The sequence below is a fragment of the Grosmannia clavigera genome, assembly GCF_000143105.1.
Source record: "Grosmannia clavigera kw1407 unplaced genomic scaffold GCSC_97, whole genome shotgun sequence".
NCBI classification, from domain to species: Eukaryota; Fungi; Ascomycota; class Sordariomycetes; order Ophiostomatales; family Ophiostomataceae; genus Leptographium; species Leptographium clavigerum.
The window spans coordinates 51013-71088 of NW_014040560.1; the positions used below are offsets into that span (position 1 = coordinate 51013).

At 59.2% G+C, this 20076-nt stretch overlaps 7 protein-coding genes across 7 annotated transcripts; 5 read left to right on the top strand and 2 right to left on the bottom strand.

Moving 5' to 3' along the window:
- Positions 1–253: 253 nt before the first annotated feature.
- Positions 254–1118, top strand: CMQ_4608 (uncharacterized protein; the record flags this gene model as incomplete). The annotated part of the gene is made up of 2 exons (XM_014312764.1): positions 254–971; positions 1066–1118. 2 exons carry the CDS (start codon positions 254–256, stop codon positions 1116–1118), a joined length of 771 nt encoding a protein of 256 aa, XP_014168239.1.
- A 306-nt stretch (positions 1119–1424) lies between these two features.
- Positions 1425–3213, bottom strand: CMQ_4544 (uncharacterized protein; the record flags this gene model as incomplete). The annotated part of the gene is made up of 3 exons (XM_014312700.1): positions 1425–2039; positions 2106–2874; positions 2942–3213. 3 exons carry the CDS (start codon positions 3211–3213, stop codon positions 1425–1427), a joined length of 1656 nt encoding a protein of 551 aa, XP_014168175.1.
- A 1257-nt stretch (positions 3214–4470) lies between these two features.
- On the top strand, positions 4471–6540 carry CMQ_4716 (FAD-binding domain-containing protein; the record flags this gene model as incomplete). The annotated part of the gene is made up of 4 exons (XM_014312872.1): positions 4471–4492; positions 4549–5171; positions 5226–5519; positions 5578–6540. 4 exons carry the CDS (start codon positions 4471–4473, stop codon positions 6538–6540), a joined length of 1902 nt encoding a protein of 633 aa, XP_014168347.1.
- Positions 6541–6854: 314 nt separating this feature from the next.
- Positions 6855–9550, top strand: CMQ_4867 (ulp1 protease family protein; the record flags this gene model as incomplete). Its single annotated transcript, XM_014313023.1, has 3 exons — positions 6855–6995; positions 7063–7201; positions 7281–9550. The coding sequence occupies 3 exons, from the start codon at positions 6855–6857 to the stop codon at positions 9548–9550; spliced, it is 2550 nt and encodes an 849-aa protein (XP_014168498.1).
- Positions 9551–13773: 4223 nt separating this feature from the next.
- On the top strand, positions 13774–14856 carry CMQ_4837 (regulator of g protein signaling domain containing protein; the record flags this gene model as incomplete). Its single annotated transcript, XM_014312993.1, has 1 exon — positions 13774–14856. One exon carries the CDS (start codon positions 13774–13776, stop codon positions 14854–14856), a length of 1083 nt encoding a protein of 360 aa, XP_014168468.1.
- A 108-nt stretch (positions 14857–14964) lies between these two features.
- On the top strand, positions 14965–15945 carry CMQ_4328 (uncharacterized protein; the record flags this gene model as incomplete). The annotated part of the gene is made up of 1 exon (XM_014312484.1): positions 14965–15945. One exon carries the CDS (start codon positions 14965–14967, stop codon positions 15943–15945), a length of 981 nt encoding a protein of 326 aa, XP_014167959.1.
- A 1762-nt stretch (positions 15946–17707) lies between these two features.
- Positions 17708–19830, bottom strand: CMQ_4462 (glycerol phosphate dehydrogenase mitochondrial; the record flags this gene model as incomplete). The annotated part of the gene is made up of 3 exons (XM_014312618.1): positions 17708–17856; positions 17920–18307; positions 18355–19830. 3 exons carry the CDS (start codon positions 19828–19830, stop codon positions 17708–17710), a joined length of 2013 nt encoding a protein of 670 aa, XP_014168093.1.
- Positions 19831–20076: the final 246 nt, after the last annotated feature.

Genomic DNA, 20076 nt, shown 5'->3' on the forward strand with positions numbered 1-20076 from the left:
CCTCGCCTGGCCGTCCGGAGCCTGCGCCACCAAGGTTGGAATTTGGGCTGCCTGGCCAGGTCACATTGTGCTGGTGTATATCTGTCGAGTACTCCGTACACAGAGGGCACATATATAAGCAGCCTCGTGTCGCCCAGTGTCCAGTACTTCCGAGAAACGGCCATTCTTTTCATCTTGTGTGTGCACCAGAACAGCGCATCTCCCCTTCGATCCGCACACTCTACACAACCATACATTTCCCACCAGCAGAAAGATGTCGCGCCACTACGACGACGACGATGCCAGCCGTGGTCCACGCGGTGCATCACACGGCAGACGCTACAGCCGGGGTGCAGCCGACGACGACGGCCGTGCGGCCCCGTACATGACGCCCGCGGGGAACTATGTTGCCTTTGAGCAGCGGGCTTCCAACCTGGACATGGATGGTCGCGACGTGGCGCTGCAGGTGCCGTCTTCGCCTCACCGGCCGCGATCCGTGCCGCCGATGATTCCGCGCCGCGGCGACTCGCGCTCGCCGTCGCCCGATTACGAACATGAGTACGAGTACGAGCACGAGCGCCGTGGAAGCCGCAGCCGCAGCCGCAGCCGCTCGCGAGGCCCGCTCAAGAAGACCAAGAATGCACTGGACAGCGCTTTTAGCACATCGGCTTCGGGCCTCGGTGTCGGCGTCATCGGCGCCATCGTTGGTGGCCTGGCCGCCCGCGAGGCCTCTGAGGCGGCTGCGCGCTCGAATCGTCGCCAGGGCCACGGCCACGATCGCAGCGATCACGACCGCGCCGCACTCATCTCCACCATCGTCGGCGCTGCTGTCGGTGGCCTCGGCGCCAACGCCATCGAGAAGCGGGTCGAGCGCCGCCATCATCGGTGGGCAGACGACCGCGACGGCGACCGTGATGATCGCGATGATCGTGATGATCGTGATCGTCGTGATGACGACCGCGACGACAACCACCGCGGCCGCCACCATCACGGTGAGCGGGGCGTCGTCATCAGTCGCAGCCCGAGCCCCGGCTCCAGCCACAGTCGCAGCCACAGCCGCCACAGCCACCACAGCCACAGCCATAGTGACGACCGGCACCAACGGCGTGCCGGCCACAACGACGACTACCATGACGTAGAGTACGACCGGACCGTATCTAGTCGGCGTACTGAAGCGGAGTACCGGTAGTTTACGGGCGGGGAGGAAGGCCTGCGCGCTTGTATGCTATGATATCTTGTTTCTCTGCTTTCTTTTCTCTTCTTTTTTCACATGTGACGATGTTACGAGACGCATGAATTACGGGCGGGTTTTTTTTTTGAATGTCCAGGCAGCTTGTTTTCAATCTTCCATTACTATCTGTTCCACATGTGCTACCAAGCAAAGAAGCGGCTTTGGCAAGGGCGACCCCGGCCCTGATCAACGTACAGCTCAGCTTCTTTGCAAATCAGTGAGACCAAGAGGGCGGCTGGCCTGCAAGAGACCCCTGCGTGCTGACTGAATTCTCCCCAGGATAGGTGCGGTGCTCCCGTTCTAGAACGACCTTGAAGAACTGTACAACCTCTGCAAGCTGGATCTGGCACGGTTCGGAACAGCCGAGAAGGTTGAACAAGCTCTGAGAGTCCAGCAACTGCTTCGCGATCACTGGGTCCGGCTGACAAAATGTCCGGATGCGCATCGCACGCGCGTTCACCTTCATCATTTCGAGTATCCCAATCACGGCAACGACCACGCCGGCTCTGTCGCCGTAGAAACGGAACTCATCCACGTGCAAATGCACAAGCTCCAGCTGCGTCTCCAAGTCATACCGAAAGCCAACAACCCTGGGACGACCCTTGTGCTGCCACATGTCGGCCACCTTCTTGTACCTGTCCGCGTCCAGCCGGCCCGCGCTGAACTGGCTGGTGATGTAGCCATCTAGCGCTGATGTCAGCAGAAACTCCAGCTCGCTGTACAGGAGGCTCTGCTCTCGCGGATTCAGCGACGTTCGCATGCGTGACATGCGACCATGTTGCTTGCCATCTTTGGGTCGCCGGACGACTTTGATGTCTGTTGCCTCGGCCTGTTCACGTCATGGTCAGTAAAAGGACACCAAATATAGGATGATGTCTGCTCAGAGGTCACGTACAACCTCCCTTGCCATTCGCTTCAGTGTGCCCATAATACCGCTCTTCTTTGGCGGCGATGGGTTGTTCCCCGAATCGCCTGTCCGCTCCAACCAGCCGTTCTTACCAACCATGATTTTCCTTCCTTTTTGCGGCGCCGTATGCTTGGGCGAGCTCGAGTAGTTCGTCAAAGGCGAAAAGTCTGGGCGAGAGGCAGCTTTGGGACTGTACATTTCATTACTGCCGGATTGGCCGGACTCCATAGAGTGATCTGGCTCAGTCGCCTGTCGAGTGCTGCCGCTGCCTCTGCCAGACGGATTCGACATTGACCACCTCGCATATTCCTGCAGTACTTTAGGTTGACGGCCATAAACCACATCCTCGTGGTTCTTGCTGATATACAAAGGGTCGACGAGGATGTCGGGAAAGTTCTCCATTGAATACACAGACGAGGTCGTGTCGGCTATGTCGGCTTCTTCCGCCTGTTTCTCTGGACAATGGCCGCTCTTTTTGGGAGACGAGCGCATCTTTTCAGGGGACCTGGATCGTGTCCGTCTATAAGCCATCTGTGCGCAGCAGTCCACATGGGCGGGATCGGACACTTTCTGATGGCCCCCGTAGCGGTTGTTATCGCGAGATTCTTTCAGGACGAATCTTCTCGAATCCTGCTCGGAAGCCGGGGCTGCCAAGGGCACGGGCACATCGTTCTGCTGAACGGGAATGGGCGGTGAAGTGTTGTCACGTTGTCTTGCATGGGCTCCATGACCCGACGCCAAATCAGCTTCGCTGTCTCTAGTCAATCTGCAAGGATTAGTAAGGTGACATCTTCTCACCGGGCCGCTTACGCGGGTCAACGCACGTCGAAGTGAGCTTGTCCATCTGAGAGTCCGTCAGACTGAGATGAAGATGAACACCCTTATCCTGTCGGCGTCGTGGGGAATGCGAGCGTTGTCGATGGGGGTTCTTCACCCGCCGTGGAGGAACCAAGAAAAGGCCCTCGGAGCTCTGGAGCGGAATGAAATTTCCGTGAATGGCTGAGAGATTCTTGCTGGAGACGCCCGAACCATAGGGCGAGCGACTGAGAGGAACCTGCATAGGGGAACTGGTGGGTGCTTCCACTTCAGGAGACATCTTATATTTTGTCGTGAAGTTTCTGTAGGACCCTTGAATATTGATGGGAGCGTTGTACAGAAAGGTTTGGTGTGTTATCTCGTGAAGTTCATGTTTTCTGAAGGCTGGAGGAATCTCACAAACTCTGAAAATTTCTATTTATCTGAAAAAGAAGGCGGCCAGTTCACAGCAAGTGAGAACGGCTGGCTATCCGGGCCGGTTGCTATTGTACAGGTTTGCTCAATGTATCTATCAGTGGGAGGTTGGCGACTACAATGGGACAGTCTTGAATCAATTGGGACCAGCCATTCTTTGATTTGAGTAGACGAGGCATTCAGAAAAGGGCTGATATGTGGATGAGCATGACGAGGTGACTTGACAAAGGCCGTTGCTATCGACAACATGTAGCAAGGCGAGTTTCCTCTTTGGGCAGCGATATGCCATCCAGCAAACAGACGCAAATTTTAGCCGTCTGTGGAGGTCTTGTCTTACCGCTTTACCCAATACACACAGTCACAGTATATAGACATCTACTCCGTATGCACACTGTACCTCCGCTCAGCTATTAGCACATACCGTTCTATAATTTCCTTTTATGCAGTATAGTGTAGGGACTATAAGCCAACTGTTAGTACTCCGTAGACTGTCGCTAATATGTTCTCCGTGCGTATAAATAATCGTTTACTGTCCCGTAGCCCGTATTTGAGGTCACTTGCCTCCTTTTGTCGCCTCGACCCCTTTCTTGGGATTTTCCCCAGCCTATTACTCCGTGGACACCGACGCCGAGACCAGCAGCCGAAGCAGCTGTTTGAGCTGCCCCACAGTGGACGGGGCCACATGGGCCGCTCTACATTTACCGACACCATCTCCCGAACTCCCAAAGCAGCTAGCTTTGCAGGCTTTAGCCCATCCTGCTCCATCTAGCACGGGTTCAGGCGTTTCCTCGTCGCCTGAGCTGGGCGTTTGCGCGCCTCTTTGAGCCCTGCTTATCCAATAGGCAGGCTATCTGCCGATTTCTGGTGCCGCAGGCCCGAAAGACAGCCAGCCAGTTGCCGCCTCCGCCTCTCGGGTTTCTGGTCGGGACTGCTGGGCACAAGTCTCTCCGGATGCCGCACTAAGAGTGGACACACAGACGACTCACATATAAGAGGCACTCATGCTGCAAATGGCTTCCCAGTGCCATCATGTACCAGTTGCAGATTCGTGGTGTGTGTCTCTTTCCTGGAATCACCAATCTCGCCGTTTGACCTATTCTTGAAACGCATATTCTGCACAAACATGGCTGAAAAATACGACATTGGTATGTAGTGTCTCGCAACTTACGTACGGTTTCCAACCGCTGCTGACACCCGGTAGTCATCGTTGGAGCCGGGCCAGTAGGGCTGATGCTCTCGACCATCCTGGCGCGATGGGGTTACAAGATCAAGCACATTGACAACCGGCCGGAGCCCACTGCCACCGGCCGTGCTGACGGCATCCAGCCACGCTCTCTCGACCTGCTGCGGAATATGGGCTTGAAGTCGGCCATCATGGCCCACCATCCCGCCCGAGTGTATGAGGTTGCCTTCTGGGACGCTGCCCACACTGGCGACGGTATCGTCCGCACGGGAACGTGGGCTAGCTGCCCCGACTTCATCGACGCCCGCTACCCATTCACGGCTCTTCTGCATCAGGGCCACATCGAGCGGGTGTTCCTTTCCGATCTCGAGAAGAACGGCGTCACAGTCGAGCGTCCCTGGACGATCAAGGGCTTCAAGTCGGACGAGGCCGCGAACCCAGAGTACCCGGTCGAGGTCCACCTGGAGCACATTGATGGAACGGCAAAAGAGACTGTCCAGGCCAAGTACCTGTTCAGCGGGGAAGGTGCGCGGTCAAGTGTTCGGGAGCAGCTCGGCATCGGTATCAAGCACAAGGACCCCATCGCATACGTGTGGGGTGTCATGGACGGCGTCATCAAGACGGACTTTCCGGACATCAAGGTACGACGACGCGTTCCGCTTGCTTGTGCGGTGTAAGCTGACTGACCCGTCCAGATGAAATGCACAATCCACTCCCGAGAGGGCTCGATCATGGTGATTCCGCGGGAAGACAACATGGTCCGGCTGTACATCCAGATCGCCTCGTCCACAGACCCAGACTGGCACCCGCGCAAGACAGCAACAGCAGAAGAGGTGCAGGCAACGGCAAAGAAGATCCTGGCGCCGTATACGATCGAGTGGGAGCACCTTGAGTGGTATTCCGTGTACCCGATCGGCCAGGGCATTTCAGACAAGTATACCATCGACCACCGTGTCTTCCTGGGTGGAGATGCGTGCCACACACACAGCGTGAGTGCCAGCCCTTTCCCTACAGGACGTGAGTAACAGTCTGCTAACAACGACACAGCCGAAAGCTGGTCAGGGCATGAACACGGCCTTCCTGGACGCGCAGAACCTTGCCTGGAAGATCCACCTGGTCGAGAAGGGGTTCGCGAAGCGCAGCCTGCTGCAGACATACGAGTTTGAGCGGAAGGACGTGGCTGAGAAGCTGCTTGCCTTTGACAACAAGTATGCCAAGCTGTTTTCGGCGAAGCCACCAACGGCCGACCAAGTGCAGGCGGCGGGCGACTCCGGTGCTACGGGCAACGCACAAGCCACGAGCCCAGACGACTTTGAGAACAACCCGTTTGTGCAGACGTTCAAGGAGAGCTGTGAGTTCACGAGCGGCTACGGAGTGGCGTACCAGCCGAGCGTCATCACCTGGTCGCCCGAGCACCCGGCACAGACGGCCACGGCCAACCCGGCAGGAAGCAAGCTGCGGCCAGGGCGGCTGTTTGTCAACGCCAATGTGACGCGAGTGGTGGATGCCAACGTGGTGCACCTGGAGCAGGAGGTACCGTTGAACGGGTCTTTCCGGATCTTTGTGTTTGCTGGCGAGCCAGACAAGACGGCACAGGCACTCAAGGACCTGGAGAGCGGGCTGCAGCGGAGGGGATCGGTCTTTTCCGCCTACAGACGTGCGGACGAGGCCGCGGTGACCCATCTCGAGAAGCACAACCCGCACAGCCACTTCTTCACCTTCTGCATCATCTTTGCGCGCCGGCGCGGCGGCATCGAGATCAGCCGCGACGTGCCCGGCCTGCTGGCCCGCTACCGTGACCACGTATATGCGGACGACCGCGGCGTCGACGCACCAGCACACGCAAAGATGGGCTTCGACCCGCGCAAGGGTGGCGTCGTGGTCGTGCGGCCAGACGGCTACACGGCCTTTGTGGCCGGCCTCGAAGAGGGCAGCAGCACCATCGACGCGCTGGACCAGTACTTTGCGTCCTTCTGCGCCGCCAAGATGGGACCTTCCGCGCAGTTGTAGTGCGGTGTAGGATATCATGTAGCGACTTTGAATAATAGCGATGAATTGAAACTCGTATCTTACTATTCCGTACAGCGTCAGCTGTCGAATATGAGTCAGCATATGCATCAATCAGGGCGCTAGGGAATTTGCGCGGGGTGATTGGTGGCGCTAGCGGCCGGGACCACTGGCTAACAAACGCCCCAAAAAAGCGTAGCTTGTAATACTCCGTAATATCCTCCCAACTTGCACACCAAAGCTGAGACTCTATTTTCTGCAACCGTGACAATCAAACAGCAGAAGGGCCACGCTGCGCCCCTCTTCCCCCCCGGTACATGGCCGTTGCAGCGCTGCTTTCTGCTGTCCGAGAGCTCGCGTCCAAATATATCTGGCCCCGTCAGCCCGTGTCGCAGCTCTGCGAGCCAGGCGCAATCTGCGCGTCTCAAGACAAGACTCAACCGGCCCCTGCCTCCCAGGTTTGTCGTCTGTCTTTCTGCGAGGAGATTCGCCCCTGAACAGAGACGGGGAACCAACACGTTTCAGACTAGCACGAGTCTTGCCTCCTGGGCTGTTTGGCTGCTCAGCTGGCTACGCGCCACAACGGCTGCCATGCGGTCAGAGGCCCTCATCGAGCTGTTTCGAAACGGCTTTTCCTTCATTTCCGAGCGGCTCCTAAGCCACGGTTCGTGCTACCGACCCCTCTCCGCGTGTCTGCATCGGGCCGTTGTGCCGATGTGTATCGCTGACAGCTTCTCATACAGCGTCCACCGACGAGAACCCCCTGGAAACCACTTCTCAGATAGCCCTCACAGTCGACCGCATAAAACCTCCGCTACCCTCCTCCTCGGACAGCTCTCCCTCCTCGTCCGCCCCCCTCTCCTCCCTCTTTCGCAATCCCGACTACGAGACCGTCTGGCGCGATGACGTACACGAATACATCACACCGGCCGGCTTTGAGGCGGTCGCCTCTTTACTGCGTGCATGGGGCGATGACATCGCGGCGGAAAACATTTCGCGCTGTCGGGAGTCGGGGCCCATAGCCGGACGGTTCGATGGCGGCAGCCGTGGGGAGACGCGACTCTCGGTCGTCATACACAACCTGATGCTGGACCTCTATGGCTACAACACGGAACAGGCGTGGCAAGAGACGGTGGCCGAGCTGCTGAAGGATCTTGAGGCCGCCTCAACGTGGATCGAAGTTTTTTACGCGCCCGAGAACCTGGAGGCGATGAAGATTGAAGGCGTCGTTCCGTACGGGCAGCTGAGCGCGTCTGTTCAGCAGTACTGGGGCCACGGTTGCGGGCTCTGCGAACTGGCTGGATTCTTTTCCTTTTCAATCCTGCAGACGGACCAATGGGGCCACCCGGGCATGCACCTCTCGCAGGTGTCGATGATGAAGATGCTCGTCGACCTGGAGTCCCTTCACCACCACCGACCGATACTGAGCTTTGTACGGATCGAGAAGGAGGGCCGGCCGCCCGGACACCTTTACGACGACGGCGGGGCGGTTCTGGAGGCCGTGACGGCAAAGCAGCTGCACGATGTCTGGCGCTACAGGATAGACGCTTCTACGAGCAGCGAGCAGGCACGGCCTCGACAGCCATGTTGCCTACATGCTAGCGGTGGCGTGGAGCGGCTCTCGGAGGCGGCCATCCGTCGCGCAAGGATGGTGAGCGCGGCCGCAGCATCGATCAAGGCGGCACGACGCTGCACAGACGGCAGCCGGCCGATGCGGGTGGCACCATCACAGTCGCTGCTCGCTGCTCGATACCGAAGGACGTCGGGCTCTTCCAGCATCTCGGCGCACGATGGGCCAACTGTCCGCAAGACGTATCCGATACCGGCCAAGCGCAAGGCAGTCACGGCCTCAGCAGACCCGAGGCATTTCAAGCGTGGCCGTGTGATCAAGGAGCTGGCGGCCGAAATCGAGAGGGACAGGGCCGCAGAGGTGGCTGCTGCTGCTGCGATACCATTGCCACCATCACCGGCAGCAACGGAGCTAAGCTTTGAAGAAGGCGAGGAGAAGGGCGAGGCTGTCGATGTAGACGTGGAAGACGGCGAGCGACACCGGCTTCCGTGGGAGAGCATGTTTCCGCTGGACGAAGAGGACGGGCCGCGACTGAAGATCAGCAAGTCCAAGGCAGAGGAGCTGCGGCTGATTGCCGAGCAGAAACGGGCGGCCTTGCTGGAGGCGCGGCGCAAGCGAGAGGAGGAGCAGCGACGAAAAGAAGAGCTGCGGCGACGGAAAGAAGAAGAAGAGCGGCTGGCGCGATCGGGACTGCGTCCGCCGACAAGACCGGTGATCCCACCGCTGTCAGAGTCATGGTACGCACGGGTGAACGCGACGGTGCGAGCAGATCCTCGGAGGGAGGTGGCGCGGTCGCCCGAGGGAACAGCTCTCAAGAGCTCCGACTTCTGCACGGTGGTCAGCAAGTCGGAGTGGCTCAACGACGAGATCGTCAACGGTTTCCTGCTGCACTTGGCCAACTACATCAACGCCAAGGCAGGCATTATGAACGTCAAGACGCAGACGCCACGCTGCCACGCCTTCACGTCCTTCTTCTGGAAGTCGCTCTCGACCAAGGGTGCAGCCGGGACAGAGCGCTGGATGAAGCGAGTCGGCGTGACGCGCGACAACTTTCTGAGCATCGAGACGATCCTGATCCCGATCTGCGAGCGCAACCACTGGACCCTGGTGGTGGTGCGGCCGCGCCAGGCCACAGTGACGCACATGGACTCGATGGGCAGCGTTGCGGGCAGGCGGCCGGTCCTCGACATTGTCATGTGTTGGGTGCGTGACTTTCTGCAGGACAGGCACTCGGACCGGTGGCGGATGCAGCCGCTGGTGTCACCGCGCCAGACAAACGGATGGGACTGCGGCGTGCACACAGTCACCAACGCGCTGTTCGTGGCCCTGGGCTTGGATCCGTCCTTCTACGGCGCCAAGGAGATGCCGCTGCAGCGCGACCGGATCGCGGCCACGCTGATCAACGGCGGCTTCTTTGGCGACCTGGACCTGGCTGGGCTGTGAGGGCGCCGTCGGCTGGCTCTGTACGAGTCAAATCAATCTTTACGGTCTTGTTTAAAATCTCTAATTGTGTTTGGGCCTGCATTTTCTCTCCCTTTCTCCAGCGACAGGCGTCATGGACTGCATGCAGGGGAATGGAAATGGGTCGACAGAGGCGACGAATGCGAAGTATTGTTTGTCTTGGCTTTCCCGACCTGGACGTCTGTCAAGAGAATCGGCTGCAGACGGCAGTGTTCGCAGCTTCGATTCGCTTACGGAAACGTTGACCAACAGCTTCGACAGCAACCAGTCGGAAAAGCCGTCCAGCTGACCCGGTTTTCATAAGTGCTACTCTGCAAGGGGAAAGCTTCTAGAAAACACCAATTTTGTTTACCGCACCTCCTCAACCGGGACTAGCATCTGACAGACGGCTTCGACGAGCCTTTCGGTCAAGCCACTGGTAAGATACATACAGAGTAGTACTCCGTACGGTCTGTCTTGGCCTCTTGGCTCTCGCATATCGCCGGCTTTGGCACTGGGTCGTGCGTATGGGGCAAAGTGGGTTTCACCCTGCACTGCTCACCGAGTGCGGAGAGGCTTCTGCACGAACGCGACGTATTACGTATCTTGCTCGTATCAATGAAGCAGTCCGCCTTCTTCTGGCGAGTAAACGGGCCCACCCGTTTCATCCATACAGTATCCAAACATAACCGCACTGTGCGGCAAGCTTTTATTTTAGCTTGTTTTTTTATGTCATTTTGTTTTTGAGGGGGTGGACACGATAGTGCATCTTACGTACAGCAAAGACAGGACGGCTGTTCTTACGGATGGGACCACGAGCACAAGCGGTGCATTGCCGCGCAAGCAGCTTCCGCTTTCGGACGCTTGGCCGCTTGATCGACGAGCCGTTTGGTCGGTCTTCGAGATAAGTGCAGGGACCGGCCGTCTTCTTTTTTCAGGCCTACAAAAGATCACCGTCGAAATGCGATGTGAAGCCTGCTGCAGCGGTGGGCGAATGCGCGCCTGCTAGGACCATGTGATCGGCTGGGTCGAACAAAGAAGATATGTAATCAACATGCGATGGCCAGCATCATGCATTTCGCTCTGTCCATGACGGGAGACAGTACGGGTACAGGATACATGGTGGCTTTGTGTCTCGCGCGCGCTTGCTGACAGGGGAGGACACAATCGATCGGCTCTCTCGACTGGCTGTCGAGCAGCTGATTTTTCAGCAACGAAGCAGCTTCCGAAAACGGCAGAATAACCCACTCGGATCAGCACGAGTAGTGAGATGCTTGGTCGGCCATCGAGATGCGAAACGAATACGAGCAGACTGCTGAAGGCCAGACCAACAGCAGTCGGCGGACTCGTATTCTTTGACAGAACCATTACTCACAATCGGGCAGTAGGCAGTTGGCCGTCCAGCCTACGAGTGCTCGTACATACACGTGGTTGTCCAGCTTTGCCGAGTACGCCGCCGTTTCTGCTGCCTCCTTCCTCTTTTGCTCGATAGACAAGGCCCGGGCGATGTCCTGATCCCGATCTCGCATACGCGTACGAGTACGTATCCCCCGTATCTTACTCGGTGGTATTCATGCGCGCGCGTGCGCAGTCGGTGTGTGTGATCTGGCAGAGCCCGATCTGAGACTCGGCTCGGCAGACAGACCGACGACGGCACGTCGAAAAGACGGCAGCCGATGGCAGATGCTGGTCTTCTTGTCCGGTGCTCTCACGCAAGAGTCCATCGGCAGTAAGATTGCTCTTTCGGCCGACTACCTCCGACTACCGACCATGCAAGAACGGCCAGTGCCGACGGCAGAGGGGGAAGAGATAGATAGATCGACAAGGCGGATGGCAGGGAGATAAGCAGCCGCGGTTGCGCCTGTCTGTGCTGCTGGGGGTCTTTTTCATTATTCGGATTAATTTTTATTTTTATTTTTATTTTATTTCTCTCACCTTCGGGCTTCGTCGACACTCCTACCGAGTTGCGGATCAGACTTTGTCCATTTCCGAGTCACCGTTGCAGCTTTGCACACAAGCACCAGCCGGCGTATTTCCCCTAGCTCTCGATGCGGCAGCTCTGTCTGGGTCCGGGTTTGCTGCACGCTGCACGCCGCAACGACCGACACGGCGGATGTGGCGATCTGCTCTCGCCACATCTCAGATGCCGTCTGCCTGTTGGCTGGCTCTGGATGCTGAATGGACCCCCCCGGCCAAGCCAGGCTCTCCTGGGCAGCTGGCTGGGACTAGTCGACTGACTTTTGGGGCTGCCCTTGTGGCCATGTCCAGTAAGGCGCTGCTGCCGTTGCAGCGACGGTGCTGGACGACATGGATAACATGGATGGACATGGGCGAGCACGGATGGCTTTGGACAGGCATCTGGATGGCCAGACACGGACAGCGATGCTGAACTAGGCAGGTAGAAGGAACCTTGGCCGGAAGGGGGTCCTCCTTGGGTCTTGGACCCATTTGGCGCATTTGGCCGTATTCTTCCTCTCTCGCAATTTTTTTTATTCGCCTGTGGCGCACGCTGTACTCCGTATGGCTGGCTTTACGCCCGACGAGACGGCGGAGAGGTGTGGAAAAAGGAAAAAAAGGCAAGGGGAGCGAAAAGAGGACCGAGAGACAAGGCAAGGAAGGGCCCGGCTGCCACGACTCGACAAGACACATGTTGACAACTGGCTGGACGTCGGCGTGCGACCGTTCGGTGTACGAGTCACCCGTACCTTTTTATAGTTGATGCACGAATATGTACGAGTGCAGAGCACAGAGGAGTCGTACATAGTACATGCTGCCAAGTACGAGTAATCGACCACATGTGCCGTAGGGGTGTGCGTTGCATCATCGCGTCGAGGGAGGGGGGGATCAACGGACAAGCCTTCAGCGGCCTTTTCAGCGGGGACCTTGTGCATTTCGCGCTCTTGGGAAAACCGTCCAGAGTGGCGAGAGGGAGGGAAGGGAAAAAAAACACGTCGGGCACCGCAAGGGAGCCAATCAGCGACAACGCAGGCTGCCAGGGCCGTGTGGCGGCGCCATTGGAACGCTTCTAGCGTGATTCTAGCTTTAGTCTAGTCCAAAGACAGCTAGCTCATTCTGGGCAAAAGGGGGCGTGTGATAGCCTGTGGGTTTTTCGCCGTCCTTCTTTCGCTTCCTTCGCCCGGGGACAGGCGCTGTTCCATGGCTTCCAGCACAGGGGGCCACGATACCACGGGGCAGCCAGACACTTGCCTAAACCGGCTGTGCAAGTCCGGGTCGCGAGGACCGACGGCGTCTCCTGAACTGGGGCAGTACGACATCCCGATTTGTGCGAGTTTTGCTACGAGAAAGGAGTACGGATTCGCGAGCAGGAACGTTGAACGTCTACTCCGTACAAGTGTATGGCCGCCCTTTCCTTGACACTAAGCACGCTATCGATGCCGTGCCCAGAACCCCTTCTTGCACTATTGCCATTACCTAATATTCTTACCCTGTACGAGCACTCCGTTCTCCGTTCTCCGTACTCGTAGCAATGGCATGCGCCACCTGCAGTGGACCTGAACCCTTCTCCACCTGTGGACTCGCTGCTCTGCCCCCCCCGTCTTCCCTCTGGAATTACTCCCACACCCTCGACTGACCCGTCACCTTCTCTCAGTGCCCAATGCACAAGTAGTCAGATACGAAAGCAAGATCGACAAGGCAAACAGCTTTCCTCTGCTGGCTCTTGTCTTTAATACAACCCCCCTCCCCTTTTGCTCCCTTCTCACCTTGCCCGTCTTTATTTTCTCGCCGTCGTCTGCTTCCTGCCAGCCATACTCTCCCTTACTACCACCTCTCTCTCATTGCCTTCTTCCATTCCTTTGCCGTCTCGCTTTCGACGAAACCCGACTCTGTTGTGCTTCCGACTTCCCCCCCACTCGCCGTTTCACCGTTGTGCTTAGGCGTTGTGCTTTTGATGAAACGATACTCGTCGCTCGTAAACGGCCCCAGCCAGTCATTTCGTCTTCGCCTTTCCTCTCTCGCTTCCATCCCGCCAATGGCCTGGCCGTTCTCGCTCTCCAGCAGGACATCTTGCCCTTAGAAGTCAGTCGCGACGGAATAATGAAAAGAAGGAGACAACAAGCCAGCCCTCCCTTCCTCGGTCTCCCCACCAAACGATCAGATTAGCACGCCGCCACGAGCAGGAGGTTGGCACGGCCTCACACTGCCGTACCTCCCTCTCTTTCGGTCCTCCCACAATCGGCATCTCCCTCCCCTCTCCTCCTCTCGCAATGCCGCATACAGGCCATTCCGGGCCCACGAGCCTCGCCGTGCTTTCGTCGGCAAATCGGCCGACTCTGCAGGACATCCTCTCCAACAGCGCCCCGCCACCCTGGACGCTCAGTGCCTTTATGGCTTATCTCTCGCAGAACCACTGCCTCGAAACGCTCGAGTTCACCATGGAGGCTGAGCGCTACAAGAGCGCCTTTGCCGACGTCCAGATGTACGAGGGCAGCGCCCACGTCGCCCAATGGTCGCAGGACGCCAGGGACCACGTCGCGTCGCTGTGGCAGCGCCTCATCGAGACGTACATCTTGCCGTATGGCGTGCGCGAAGTCAACCTTCCCGGCCCAGTGCGCGATCGACTCCTGGACCACCAGCCCTCCGCCTCGCCGCCGCATCCGACCGAGCTCGACGAGGCCGTCCAGATCGTCTTTGAGCTGATGAACGACTCTGTTCTGCTGCCCTTTCTCGATTCGGCCCAGCAAGAATACCAGCAGCACCAGCAGCACCAACAGCTGGTCATCGATACCGACACCGACCCGCAGGACAGCCGCCAGGGTCGTTCACGGCTGCGCAGCTCCAAGGACGCGAGGGAATGTGCTGCCTCTTCCTCCTCCACAGGTGATGACGCCAGCCGGTCGCCCCGGCCGTCGTTCCTCCAGCTTGGTCGTGGCCGTAAGAACGACACCCGCGGACGATCGCCCTCAACGTCGACCGATGCCACCGACCCGGCTGATCGCGCTGGCCTCGTCGACGACAGCGGCAGCGCCACTCCTCCGCCGGGCGAGCCGCTCACGCCGCCAACAACTCCCCCGACGTCGGACTGGGGTTTCAGCACGTCGCCCAGCAGTCTGCAACGCGCCATCTCCGTCCAGAGCGCTGGATGGAAGCGCATGAGCGCCAAGCTCGGCCTCAGCCGCAAGAACCGGCCTAGCCGACGGAACAACACGTCCAACGGCAACAGCAGCGGCTTTGTCGGCGAGCCGTCCTCCTCGTCCTCCTCACCACCCACCAACGTCGACCTGCCCGATCTGCCCAATCTGCCCATGCCCGACACTGATCTCGAGGCCCACAACCACCACGACTTATGAGGGTCACAGGTCGTGTCGCTCCTCGGGAACTCCTCCACCACCACCATCACCAACACCACCAAATTCACCAATGCCGAAGCAGCCTTGGCCACAACCGCGAACGCGAACATGGCCATTGGTCAGGCCATCAGCTGTGGCCACCGCCGCAGCAGCGACTGGGAAGAGCCCCATCCCGGTCTTCGCCTTGTGCTGACGGACGCGCCAAGCTGTCTCGGGGCCGACGACCTCTCTGTCGACCCGTGCGACAGCGGCTGTGGCGATGGTGACAGCGTCATTGAATCATGGACAGCAGGAGTTTCTCGGAGCGACACGGCCGCAAAAGGCGTGGGCCAACTGTCACAATCGAGACGGCCTTCCCCCTCTCGGTCGTGGCTGTCTCGACGACGGATCCGCATGAAGATCCGCGACGCGGCGCATTCTCCCAACAAGTCGCCAGCGATCGCAACAACAGCAACATCTGCAATGACTGCAGACGAATTTCTGACTCGGCCGATGACGTCCGGCCAGCAGAGCATCGACACCAGCGTCGACATGGACGTGGACTCGGACCCCGAGACCGACATGGAAAGCGTGTCTGCCTGCCGGTCGATCGAGACGCCGTCGGCCACCACGGCTGCAACCGAAGACGTGTGGACGGCAGCTCCCCGACGCATGGCCATGTCAGCCTCGACGCTGGCCGTCACTGACCGTTCCGGCCGTCTCGGCGGTGAAGACGACACGGCGTCGACCGTTGTCGACTCGGATGCGATCTCGTACGCTACCACTGCTGACTGCGACGTGTATGGCTGGGAGGCCGAGCTGGATCGCAAGAGAAGCATGTCGGTCGTTTCTGCTTCGTTTGTCGGTAGCAGCATCGGTGACGATGCCGACAGTGCCAGCAGGCTCAACGAGCTTCGCGACTACCAGTTCCGCCGTGCTGACGGTCGCCGACGCAGCTTCCTCCACCGTGTCTTCAACAACGGCGAAGAGACCGACAAGACTGCAAGTGACGGCGGCCGTGGCAGAGGCACGCCAACCTCTGTTCCTCCGGTCCCGGCGATCCCTCCGTCTTTCCTCAACTTTGCAGTGCGGAACAGCAACCGGCTGTGAGGTCTTGTCTCTCGTTATCACGATTTCCCTTTCTCTCCTCTTTTCTTCTTTCGTCTCTTTCGTCTCTTTCGTCTCTCGTCCTCATGTCTCATGTCTCATTCCTCATTCCTCATTCCTCATTCCTCATTCCTCATTCCTCATACCTCCATCTTTCTTCTCTCCTCACGGCCGCATCGTTTATGCATGGGTTGCGCAGGGTTGCATTTTCTGGGAGTGGGGATAGCGTTTTGCATTGCTCGGAGTCTGGACAAGGACATTAGATAGGTTAGCCAAGCATACGTCAGGTGTTGCTCTCACGGGAAGGCCTCAAACCCCCAAAACCGGAAGCTGGCAGCTAGAATGAAACCGGAGCTGAAGCCCGAACGCAACAGCAATGGGTATTAATGTCTACTATATCACTATTCGTATTGACTCGTGTTCTCGCATGTGAAACCGCCTTCAAGACACCGACATATCTGGACGGAACAGAAAGGGACACAGACAAGGAGGCACGCACCACTTGAGGCATAGCACGGCAGACGGCACTGTCGTCCCTCCATTGTTGGCCGCAGCTCTGGGTTCATCCGGCCCCGTTCTCGTAGCCGCTGCCGGTTCGCTGCCGTTTAAGCTCCGCATAAACATGTAGTCGTCGAGCGTGATGGGTCGTGCGACTCGGCCTGCCCTTGCCTCTGTTTCCGCCATGGCCACGGCCGACGTGTCTGGTGCAGCGTCTCGTGTGCGGCTGTTCCGGGACACGCTGCAGTCTGCCGGTGGCATATCGCGCAGGAACGGGTGGTTGGCGATCGAGTGCTGGCTGGTCGGTGGTCGCCAAACTGGGCCGCCAGAGCGATGGTTGCCGTGGCTCCCGCGATAGCCGTCTCCGTGTTGCTGCCATGAGCGCCGCCATCGTACCATGCTGGAAGACAGGGAAAAGCCGCGCGGGCCCGACGAGCTGCCCCGGTCACCGCACAGTCTCGGCTGCGATCTCCGCGTGTTCTCGTACGACGGAAGTCCTGGCGGCGTGGCCCGACGCACCGGCGGCAGATGGAGCGGCTCCAGCGGTGCCAGGATGGGTGGCAGTGCCGGCTCGGGTTCGTCGGGTTCGTCTGGCCGCAGGATGAGCGTTGCCGGGAGCGAAATGAACGAGGCCGGACTATGGCAGCCGTCTCTGCTGATGGCTGCATCGGCAATGGAAGCGGAAGCAGCAGCAGCCGCTCCAGAAAACTCTCTCGCCCTCTTGTGTCCCCTTTTCTCGGGCCTCACGTGGATCTCCTTGCCCCTGGCAGCGTGGCCGAGCCGGGCAGACGACGACTCAGACGACGGCGAGACAGAGACGGGCTCTGCCGGACAGATGCAACCAGCCTCATCGCTGGGCGTCGTGCTTGGCGTGTTCTCGGACGAGTCTTTGCGGCGCCAGATGGAGCGATTGGACGCGGTGGACGGCCTGGCGGTGAGCGAGACCGGTGGCAGACGTGCTCCCGTGACGGTCGAGCACATGGCTGGCAATAAAGATGCAGCAGAATAGGATATGGTCTGGGAGAGGAGAGGGAAGAGAGACAATGGAAGGGAGATCTGGCTTGCAGAAAAGGCAGACCGTTGGAAGCTGCCATTCCACAGGTTCTAGAGGGAAGGCGCGCGTCTGTATCGGTGTCCTTTGCAGCTACCCATTTTCACACGTCCGCATGGAAAGAGCAACCCGACCTGTCAGTAGTGATTACATATGCTACAGCCTGCCTTGCACGTGGTCTTTCAGCAGCTCAGCTTCATGGTGATATACAGCCGATCACGAGGACTCATCTACCGGCATGTCGTGTCGCGAGTACATCTTGTACTCGAGCGACGTGGAAAAGTCGAGCTTTCCCGACTCGACCTGGGCTCTCGTAGCCGTCAGCATGGGCTGTGGCAGGCCCATGGACTCGAGGAAGGCAACGGCTGGCCGTGTTAGCGTACACGAAACAGTGTCTGGTAGCCAACCTGGCAAAGGCCCACACTCACTATCTTTCCACTCAACGTCCTGTCGTCTCCGGTCCCAGCGAAGCTCCTGTGCCATGATGTCGATGACGCGTGGCAGCGCCTCGAGAGCGGCCTGTGCGTTCAGAAAGGCCAGACGGGTGCGGCGTGCGAGCACGTCGACGGCGGTCTGGGCGTGTTCGTGCAGCACGGCATAGCGCACCTCGCCGTCGACAAAGGGGTACAGCTGCGAGAGGCGGTCGCCGCGCGCCGGAAAGCGGCGGTCGGTCGGCCGACAGAGCGCGCCGACCGTCCAGGCACGATCGCCGTAGCTCTCGGTCAGATGGCGGGCCACATCGGTCTCCAGACCAAAGTGCTGGATCAGGTTGATGAAGAGGGTGCGGCTGAAGCCGTGAGCGCCGACGAGCCGCACCTGGTGCGTCTGGCAGGTGCCGTCGAAGAAAGGGCGCCGTCGTCGACGTCGTCGCTGCCGCTGATGCGAGGCATCTTCGACATCAATCTCGACAGCGGCCGCGTCTGCAGCCCAAATGTCCGCACGGCCGCGTCCACACACTCCTCGGCCATCTGGCGGTACGTCGTCCACTTGCCGCCGGCACAGGTCAGCAGTCCCGACGCCGACACGTCGACTAGGTGGTTGCGCACCAGCGCTTCCGTCCGCGTGGCCTTGGGGTCTCGCACCAGCGGCCGAAGCCCGGACCAGGCCGCCAGCACGTCACCGCGCCGCACCTGGATGTCGGGCGACAGGTAATGGCTGATTTCGCCGAGGATCCACTGGATCGACTTCTCGTCTGGCAGCGGATTCTTGCTGATCACTGCCGGCTCGTCCGTCGTCCCGGCGATCGTGTTGCCCTGCCACGGCAGGAAGAAGATGACGCGCCCGTCCGACGTGGACGGGTCGATCAGGCCCATCTTGCCCGGGCTGTAGTAGCCGGGCAGGATGATGTGCACGCCCGAAGCCGGCGCCACAATGTCCGTGCAGCCCGGGTCGTCCATCTTGCGGATCCCGTCCGTAAAGGGACCGGTGCAGTTGACCACGCATCGTGCCCGGATCGTCACCTCGTCCGCGTTCTTGTTGTTCCGCGCAGGCACGCAGTCACGTGCTCGCGCCCCCGTCAGACGGCCGGCCTCGTCCTTTGTCAGCGACGTCACCTCCATGTGGTTGACCACCGTTGCTCCGTACAGCGCCGCCGTCATGGCGATCGACACGTTCATGCGCGAGTCGTTGTGCGCGCCGTCGTAGTACACCAGCGCGCCCACCAGGCCGTCCTGCTTCAGCATTGGGAAGGCGTCGACGGCCTTGGACTTGGTCAGAAAGTACGAGCTCTCGATGCCCTCGCTTCCGGCTAGAAAATCGTAGCACTTGGTGCCCATCCAGTAGTACGGCACCTTCCACCACCTGTCCAGCGGCAACATGATCGGCAGCCACATGCTGAGGTGCGGTGCCGTCTGCAAGAAGCACTTGCGCTCCTTCAGCGCCTCGCGCACCAGCCGGTACTGTGCATAGTCTAGATTCCAGACCGCCTTCTCCAGGTATCGCACGCCGCCATGCACCAGCTTGGTGCTCTTGCTGCTGGTGCCGCTGCTGTAGTCGTCACGCTCGACCACGGCCACCCGCAGGCCCCGTGTGGCTGCATCCAGGGCCACACCCGCACCCGTGGCTCCGCAGCCGATTACGAGCATGTCGTACTCCGTCCCGTCGGCCGTGCTGCTCTGCCGGAGCGCTGCAATGTTCTCGTCGCGGTCCTTTGTGCGCGGAAACCGCGGCAGCCGGAAATTGCCATCGGCCCCGAACTTGGGGGGAGGCACGGCCGGCGGCGCATAGCCGGGGATGTTTCGTGGCCGGTACGTGTACCAGATGAGTCCACCGGTAGCAGTGCCCACGCCGGCTGTGATGGCAGCCGTCCGGACAAGACCTGGGCGCAGTAGCCTGGACATTCTGGGGTGTTGATGACTGAGGTGAACTAGGATTGAGGGTGGGCAGAATGACGAGAACAATTGTTGGCCATTGCTTCTTCATTCTTCGACCTCACCATCCTGCTTCTCGTGGCTCAGACCTATGCTGTCATCGGGCAGCTTTTGGCCTGTACATTTCCTCCAATCAGAAAGACATCTTCTCGCTTCGCTAATTGCGTCACCATTTCTTCAACAGATTGTCAGTACTTCTCCGCACGGGGACTTACT